We start from the raw sequence: 9,712 nt of genomic DNA, 5'->3' as shown, positions 1-9,712 counted from the left end.
TCAACCGAAGAATCCACCTCAAATGGAAGATTAAAAACCTTCTCTGACTTGTGTTTAAAGCAAATCTGAAGACATTTGTTTTATAGCTCTGACACCGTGAATGAAAGCTTTTGCCAGAAGAAACATGTTTCCACTTCTTCCGCTTTCATTACTGTGCTCTGAACGAGACAGAGATAGATGTCTTCCATAAGACAACTTTTTAATAAAGGTTAGGACAGGAGTTAGTTTATTGGCTACCCCCCTAACCCCCTATCTAGCAGGGCCTGATTTTAAGATGTTGGGAGAGGTATTAATTCTTATGAAACAACTCTACAGTATTGATCTTACTTAAGCACTTAACACTGAGATACTGACAATTCCTATAATAGACCACCTATAATGGACCAGGGGAGGCACATGAACATTAGAGGTATTTGCACTCCCACCTTCTTCGATTAAGCAGGAAATCACTGTTGAGTTTCAGATGAGTGCCATGTAAAATTCAGCAAGTGTTGCCACATCCTGATATTTCATTAGAAGTAGGAAACCTAAATGTTATGTGAGATATTCCGGATGATGGCAATGAATTCAACTTAAAGAACAAAAAACCCTACTCAAGTCAAACAGAAGATGCCTGTGGGCAGGATTCAGCTTTAGGTCTACCGCTGCTTCCAGTGATCTAGATTCTAGGGAAAAAGTGTATGGACTAATTGTAATCAAACAACTTCACTTCTTGCTTTTTTGAAACTCCCTATTCTTCTCTGAAGAAAAAAAAACTGGTTAAGTAGGTAGCTTAAGAATATGAAGAAACACACTTTTAATGCAAAAATTTCCAGTGGTAAAATTCCCTCTATTGCAGCAATTTAAAAAAATCTTTGGTAAGTAGAGGTTTCTTTTAACTCAGGTCATTTTATCAATCTGTATGATACTATAATCAAGTGTGATAATCAAAATACTTAAAAACAGGTAGGGCACAGGCCCAGGTCTAATGGATGCCATGCATTCCCTCTAGAGGACCCGGGGAAGCACAGCTTGAGAAAGTGGTAGTTACACCAAGTAAGGAAGTATTTCAGTATTTTTAATAACCAGTAGAGCATTCCAGCTGAATCCTGATAGCACCAGAAGCTCAACTTAAATATCAGCTTTAAGCCCAGTGCTATAGGGCTGAGGAAGCTCAGACCATCTAGTAATGGTACATTCCCTTTACTAGATTTGTCCGCAAAAGCCTCTAATTTAATAATTTGACAACTGGGTAAGAATGCTTCCTAATTTGATAATAAAGCATGACACCAACTTTTAAAAATAGCAGAAAAGAACATTAACAAAATTACTTAAATTTTAAATTAGAGAAGTTCAAATTCAGAAGAATATCTATTCTCATTAAAAGGCCTTGGCTCCTCACTGTCCTACTGACGGTTTGTCTAACTTAAAACAAAACAAAACAAAAAAAAAAAACTGTTTCCTGGACCATATGGGAGCTCCTGGATGAACTGAATCCTCTTTCCTGGCCGACCCTGACCTTGCCTATTAGACTCAGGAACTGGTTCACAATTCTGACAAGGGGCCAGAGAGGCAGAACTCCCAAATTTAGTGCTCTCCCTCTGATTATGCTAAATTCAGCTTAGGATTCAATTTGATAGGCTCCCCATAATTCAAGGGGCAGTTTCCTGGCCCTAGCTATGAACTGGCTATTAAATCTTCCTTGATCTATACTTCACCTCAAAAAGCACACATACAGTCAGAGTTGATCTAAGGAAGGGCACCCATGAGGGCAAGAACAGAAGATGCAGCAGAGCAACAACATGGTTTAGGAGCTGGTGATCTCTTCTAGGCATTCTCTCCAACAATTAGTCTATAGGATACTTTATCGGATCTCTGTCTGTCACCTCAGGGACTCTGTTACCCCAACTGGAACAGATGAACCATACAACAAAACTTTTCTAGTCTTAAGATCCTATTAAGAATACCCAATCAAGGGGGCGCCTGGGTGGCTTAGTCAGTTAAGCGTCCGACTTTCGCTTAGGTCATGATCTCGTGGTTGGTGGGTTCGAGCCCCACGTTGGGCTCTGTGCTGACTGCCAGCTCACAGCCTGGAGCCTGTTTCAGTCTGTGACTCCCTCTCTCTCTGACCCTCCCCTGCTCACGCTGTCTCTCTCTCTCTCCTAGAAATAAATAAAACATTTAAAAAAAAAAAAAAGAATACCCAATCAGGGGCACCTGGGTGACTCAGCTGGTTAAGCATCCGACTTTGGCTCAGGTCATGATCTCACGGTTCCTGAGTTCAAGCCCTGCATCGGGCTCTCTGCTGTCAGCATAGAGCTTAGTTCCGATCCTCTGTTCCTCTCTCTCTCTGCCCCTCTCCCAACTGTGCTTGCACTCACTCGTGCTCTCTCTCAAAAATAAATAAACATTAAAAATTTTTAAAAATCCAATCACATACTATCATGCAGAATCTATAAAACATCTTGTTGCTAGTTGAAAGATCCTTGTCATCCCACATAAGTGTGGTAGGATACATTGTTTGGTTTATCACTTGTCTACCCCAATTTCAGCTGTGAAACTGTAGGAAGCACTAAGCATGGTTTGACTTCAAAGTACCATAAAATCCCAACTGCAGTTTGTCTTAGACATAGGTTCACAAAAGTATGATATTAAAGTGCTGAGTAAGAGACCAAATCCCAAGAAAAGATGAATAGACAATTTTAAGAATAGCATTCACATGCTATATTTTATACTAAGGGAATGGGTTTGAAAATAAAGCCTATTTATTTTCAGTTCATAATACTTTTAGGAGTTTTAGTTCTTAATACTTTTCTCTAACATATAAAAGGGCCCCTAATTTGACTACATGTCTAATATCAATGATTAGATAATCACCATCATTTACCAATTATCATTTAGTTAATAGTTGAGCAAAATAAAAAAAGAGGAATGGTTTAGGTTAAAAGGCAAGCACAGGAAGTTATTCAAACAGTTACTGCTTTAAGAGATTAGTTATTAGTTATAAAATAACATCAACAGGTATAATATTGTACATTACAATGACACAACTTTTATACAATACAAATATATGAAAACACATACACACAGAACATGCACACATTGCATTCTTTTTAAAGACTGAACGTTTCCCAGTTTCTTAATAAAACATTCAAAACAACCACAACTTGTTACTTTTAAAGAGTATATGTTTTTATGTTGCACAACAATTCTTTGGTTTTCTAATTTAAAATCTTAGTTCTGTAAAACCAGAGCTTATCTTAAAAACTTGATTTTTCCTTCTATGATATATAAATATGCAAAATAAAACTTTAATTTCATCAATAACTCAAAATTCATGTACTGTAAATCCATGGGATGAATAAGACTCAAAAGTTCAAATTAAAACATTAATTGGAGGAATATGATTATTAAAAATTTTAGGAAACTTCAATGACGATATTCTTGAAGTTAGGCCAAATCCCTTAAGAGCAAAATGAATGGACACCAAAAATCAATCACACACACACAAGAAATGCAGTAAGGTTTGGTTAAATGAGAAATCAAATAGTAAAATGAAATCTACCAACATGAGTCATTTAAGAAGATTTTTTTAAAAGTCAAAGCTTGGAATTCCCAAAGTACAGATGAAAAGTCAAAGACAATATGATTGAAGTAAGTGTTCATAACAAAGGTTATTTGCATGTTGGTGGATAAGTGGGTGATTTCTGGAGCTGTAAACTCATTTACTAAAAAGTTGAGAAGCACCGCTTTCATCACTGCTAAATGCAACCATTCGGCCAAGTTCTAAAATGACCAAGGTTCTTGTCGCAAGGGAAATGCTGCTCAGCCGTTTATTGCTTTTTTATTCTGAAGTTTTGTTCTTCCTATTTAAGAAACGTAGGGAAAGCAACTTCAGATGCTGATTTTAGCTGTAAACATCCAGAAAAAAAAAAAAAAGAAGCATTAAGTAAATAACAGAACACTTTTTTTTGGTTTTCCTTTTTGACTGTACCTCTATCTGGAGAATTTAGTAAAGTTGCAGATGAAGAGGAGAGCCGCTTGCTAATGACGGGATCAACATGTTTCGAAAGATTCATGGTGGAAACTGACCTCCTGTCTGGATCTAAAACAAATGGAGATAATGCTAATTGACAGCCAGCATGCAGGATTGCAGTTTCCTAGTTCACTGATGGAAGGAAAAACTAGGATTGGATGCTTTCAGCTCTATCACTAGATCTTACGTAACAGCACAGTTTTCTAAGTGGATGTCTCAAGGGTAACTTAAAGGCTAGAAATAAAATTCTTTTTCTCAGAGGATAAAATAAATACTTAGCACACCAGTTTGTCAGCCAGGAAAATCAAGCATATTGTTATAGTACAACAGACAGAGGAGGAACAAAGGCAGGCTGGTGAGGGAACTAAACTAGCGGAGGCAGACTGTAAAACAGAGACAGGACTGTGAAAGTGAATGCTCTCAGAATTTTCCCAAACCGGGACAAGGGGGTAGTAAGAGGGCTGGCAAAACAGAATGCAAACACTAGAAAAAAAAAGGAATACCAGGTTCTGTGCATTTGTTGATACCTCTGCTTGTAGAGTCACAAGGGCATTATAGTTCATTACAGAAAAACAGATTAAAAAGAAAGAAAGGGGCGCCTGGTTGGTTCAGTCAGTTAAGTGTCTGACTTGATTTCGGCTCAGGTCATGATTTCACGGTTCAGGAGTCAGAGCCTGGCACTGGGCTCCATGCTGACACTGTGGAGCCTGTCTGGAATTCTCTCTCTCCCTTTCTCTCTGTGCCCCTCCCCTGCGTGCTCTCTCTCTCTCTCTCTCTCTCACAAAATACATAAACTTAAAAAAAAAAAAAGAAAAGAAATATTCTGGGTGTGGAAAGGATGGCTGCTATAGCACTGCTTTTTAAAAAGTCTACAAATTGGGACACCTGGATGGCTCAGTCGGTTAAGCGTCCAACTTCGGCTCAGGTCATGAACTCATGGTTCGGGGTTTGAGCCCCGCATCAGGCTCTGTGTGCCAGCTCAGAGCCTGGAACCTGTTTCAGATTCTGTGTCTCACTCTCTCTCTGACCCTCCCCTGCTCATGCTGTCTCTCTCTCTCTCTCAGAAATAAATTTTTAAAAAATTAAATAAGTAAATAAATAAATAAATAAAAAGTCTATGAATAACCACACCTCTGTGCCTGTAACACGGAGTCTGGTGCAGTTTACAAATGTAGAATCAGCCTATAAACTTGCCCAACAAAACTGACATCAATATATAAAGAAAACTGGAATTCTTTCTCTTTAAGTTTATTCTGTTCATCCTGTAGGTCAGTAATTTTAGAGTAATTCTTAAAAGTCAAATCAGAAGAGAATAACAGCCATGTAAAATAGGCAAAAATCCCCTCTGTTGGTTTGTTTTCTGTACAATGGAACCAAGTTATAACTATGCTCATTGGAATAAATAACGTTCCCTGAATAAAAGTGCACAGAACAGAAGCCTAAAAATCTCACTGTATTTATTTAGGGGAGCAAGTAGGTGTTCCGACCTATGATAGCCAAAGTTAAAAAGGTGTTGCTCTATTTTATTTTGTTTTCTATTATTAGCTTCTTCTAAAACCAAAACCAAACAAAAATATTTTTTAGGTAGATGCCTTTAAAACCCAGTTCCCACTGGGTACCACTAACACTGGTAGTCAAAACTTTACAGTAAACTTCCCTCCACAGAATAACCATTTTGGCCACTGTTTATAGTGTACAGATAAACAATTCTTCCCCCAACATCAGACATTCCTATCTCTACTGGGACACATTTGTGTGGTTGGAGCAACTTCATTGTAACACAAACAAACCCAAACATCATTTCTGTGACGTAAATTTGCACTTAACTGATAGGCTCTTAGGGCAATCCTAAAGATTTAGGATAAAATACCAAAAGAAACATCTAAATGATGAAATGTAAGATCCAGGGGCTTAAAGAAGGATAATCAAAGTCATTTTTAAGTGATTGACAGCAATACATTTTCTGATATTGTTTTATCTGTTAAGCTTTAGTTGAAGGACATTGTGTCTACATGAAGGCCTACTCTGCATGGTTAAAATTATGGGGGTGTAATATGTATTTATTACCTTACTTAATAGGAATTTTTAATCATTTTTCTCCCTGAACAAAATATAAATTTATGAAAGGATTTATTAAGAATCAATTTTGGGGTGCCTGGGTGGCTTAGTCAGTTAATCATCTGACTCAGTCTCGGCTCAGGTCGGAATCTCATGCTCTGTGAGACTGAGCCCCACATTGGGCTCTGTGCTAACAGCACAGAGCCTGCTTGGGATGCCCTCTCCTCTCTCTCTCTCTCTCTCCCTCTCTGCTCCTTCCCACTTGTGCTGTCTCTGTCTCTCTTAAAACAAATAAATAAATAAAAACTTAAAAAAATTTTACATACCAGAGCTAACTGATGTGTGAGCAGTAAGGCAACATATTGATTTAATCTGGATTAAATTTAATTTCTAGGATCTGGTTTTGATCAGCAAACACTGACTGAGTGCCCATCCTGAGTGAGGCATTGTTGTATATGAGTAAGACCAGGTCAGCACTCCTAAATTACAGCAGATCATTCCAACCTTTGGGGATTCTGGCAAATTCAAGTCATTTTCAAACTTCTCTGCTCTAGCATAGCGGCAATTTTCTGTAATTCACAGCCCTTATAAAAATGGATTTTATCCAAGAGCTAACAAATACAATACCAGTATCTCTTACTCTGAGTGGCAGAAATGAAGGTCATACATTAAACTCTGAGTGTGGAAGCAAGAATTAAAGCCAAGTGACCGTATTTCCCCTTAAAAATATTTGAAAATATGTAACAGAGTGTATGTACTTCTGCGGTGCACAAGTAAAACACGAAGGCAAGTAAAAGAAAAATAAGTAAGGTTATAAAAATATATACTATGACAGCTTTTCTGTATGGAACATTTATATACAATTGCCCTCCGGATAAAATATCACATATAAATGATCCTTGCAAGTAGAGATTTGTCACATGCCCACCATGGGCCACTGGGTCATTAAGGGCCAAGAAAAAAAAAGTGCTTTCAAGTATGGTTTAACGTCATAGAAAAGCTGTGATAATTCACTTTCAGAATTTTTAAAACAAAGGGGTTCTAGAAGATCCACTAAAGGTTAGGAATGAAAGAAGAGAGCAAACAAAAATCCAGAGTTATTTAGGTGAAGAGGAACAGTGGAAACATCAGCAGTGACAGGGACGGAGAGGTGGGGAGTGCAAACTGGATGTACTCTGATCCCAGGTAATTGATTAATTAAAAAACACTTTTTAAAGTTTTTATCCAAAATGATCACTTAAAGAGAAAGTAAACATATCACATGTAGTTACATTATTTCAACACCTTCAAGTCACCGGAGTTCTATTATCACACTTCAGAAAACACTGTGCTATGCCCAGATCTAGGTCTATGCAATGGGACAGTAAGCATGCATTATGACTAAAGTGGTGACGGCTCAGCTAGCGATGAACTGGCCCCAGGTCCGAGGAGCTAGCTACGGGTCAGGCAATCAACACCCATGGGGATGTCTGTACCAGATTTTCTAGTACCACTGAGAGTTGTGGAGTGGTGGTCCAGGCCTGCTAAATCGAGAAAGGTGAATGAGGATTCAACAAAACCACCTGGGGACAGAATGTAAGACAATGATTTTTCAAAGTAAATTAAAAAAAAAAATGTTATTTAGACTCACACAGATGAAAAAGAACTGACACACTATATAAAACTCAAGGTGTCTTGAATTTACAGTACAAAAATAAAGCCTTTCACCATGTCCAAATTCCAGTACGATTTTATGTCTATTCAAGAACAAGGGAATAGCTGAGACATTCACTGGATCTGGTTTCACAACCTGCACTTTCTCCGGCAGAGCATTAAAAATGCACACACTTTAAGGTCTGAATACATAAGCTCAGAGTATTGATTTTGATCAGTCAATACTGCTAGGATTCTTCTAGAGAGTAAGAGAAAACTGGTGAACTTGTTCCGTAATCCAGACAACTTAATGTAAAGGATTACTTAAAATAATGTAGAGTGGAAGCTGCACGTTTACTAAGAAACATTGCATAGATTTCTATCTCTTCAAGGAACCGTGTAACAAAAGAGAAAAGCAGCCTGTGTTACGGGACAGAGAACCTTATCTTCTTACCTCCATCACCCTCTTATCCTCAAACAATAGGCTCATCATTTCAGTATAGTTTAATTATTTCAGCAGGATTTTTGTTTTGGAAACAGAGACTCAGAAAAAAAGAAGCAACTGCCCTTTTACTGTCCAGGAAGAAAGCAGTGATTCCGAAGGTGATCACTGTTTGTTTACCTGCACTGTGGATGCTGGGGCTCCCATGCAGAGAGCCTCCCCACGACCAGCGGTTATGCTTCTGTTTTGGCTTCTGGCTCCTCTCCATTGTACGCCGTACAACAGCTTCATGGCGTTCCTCAAATGGAACAGGGGAGTGGAAGATTAGATTCAACCTGGTTGGTTGAGGCTTCTTCAACTTGAGGCAGGATGCGGGAAGGTACTACTGAGATCGTTACCTTAGTTACTCCTACTTCCTAACTTTGACACTTTATCTTAGGGTGGAAGTAGTATCAACCTGGGACAGTTACTGAAATCATCAAGTCCCAGGTGACAAAGCATCTCAATACTTTAATATAGACGAACTGAACGTAAAGACGTTATCGCTCTAAGACCAGACGCCTGCCTGGGCTTTTAAAGTTTCTAGGGAAGTAACTGTAACAATCACCCCATTTGGTATCTACCTTCCATACCCCAATCTCCCTAGAAGCTGTGACTATCTATAAAGCTGATTACTTAATTCTGCCATGTACCCCAGCACCGTCATGGAAGGTTTCATAGTAAATGTGCTGCATTTCCGAAACAGACAAGCCTCCCATGTACTTCCCAGGGCGGCATCTTACTTTGTCTTCCTCCAGCCTCTGCCTCCGCTTTTCCTCCACGGCAGCTCTCCTCCGCTCCTCCCTCAGCCTCTGCTCCTCCAGCTTCTTCTTCCGCTCTTCGAGGTGCTTTTCATAGTGCTGCCGGGCTCGCTCTTCCCTTTCTAACCAGATGATTTCTCTCGCAGCTGGAGGAAGAAAAACAAGGGAAAGACAGGCAGGTTTAAAACCTAACTAGGCAGGCCTGTTTCAACAGCCTCCATGGAACAAATATGGGTTCTTTGGTTTTATCTTTACCAAGCCTGGCCTTTGCTTTCCTTACATTTTCAGGAAAAAGTACCACCGTTAATTTATAGCATAATTTAATATGCTGACAATGAGGTCAAAGAAGATGCACTGAATTCTCTTTGGGAATCTCCTACAGTTGTCTAGTTTGGTATATAATTACAATAGAATAATGCATACATCACATGCTCTGGTCTCAATTCCAATGATTGACAAAACCAATGGCACCATCTGTCTCTCTCTTAAAAAATGTGATCGGGGCGCCTGGGTGGCTTAGTCGGTTAAGCGTCTGACTTTCACTTAGGTCATGATCTCGCGGTTCGTGGGTTCGAGCCCCGCGTCGGGCTCTGTGCTGACTGCCAGCTCAGAGACTGGAGCCTGTTTCAGTCTGTGACTCCCTCTCTCTCTGACCCTCCCCTGCTCACGCTGTCTCTCTCTCTCTCTCCTAGATATAAATAAAAACATTAAAAAAATTAAAAAAAAAAAGTGATCATCCTCCAGATCAAAAGCCTGTGACTACAT

The 9,712-nt window shown here is 39.1% G+C and overlaps 1 protein-coding gene across 1 annotated transcript in view; it reads right to left on the bottom strand.

Annotated features, from left to right (window-relative positions):
• The window catches only part of MAP7 (microtubule associated protein 7), a 144,361-nt gene that overhangs the window by 31,383 nt on the left and 103,266 nt on the right, over positions 1–9,712 (bottom strand). The window contains exons 4-6 of the mRNA XM_077776140.1: positions 8,930–9,093; positions 8,328–8,445; positions 3,974–4,084 (exon numbers count right to left, since the gene is read on the bottom strand). Coding sequence (XP_077632266.1) covers positions 3,974–4,084; positions 8,328–8,445; positions 8,930–9,093 — 393 coding nt within the window. The remainder of the gene's footprint in view (positions 1–3,973; positions 4,085–8,327; positions 8,446–8,929; positions 9,094–9,712) is intronic.

This window comes from Crocuta crocuta, unplaced genomic scaffold (genome assembly GCF_008692635.1).
Source record: "Crocuta crocuta isolate KB4526 unplaced genomic scaffold, BGI_CrCroc_1.0 scaffold25, whole genome shotgun sequence".
Taxonomy (NCBI): domain Eukaryota; kingdom Metazoa; phylum Chordata; class Mammalia; order Carnivora; family Hyaenidae; genus Crocuta; species Crocuta crocuta.
This window is presented reverse-complemented; position numbering and strand designations above follow the sequence as displayed.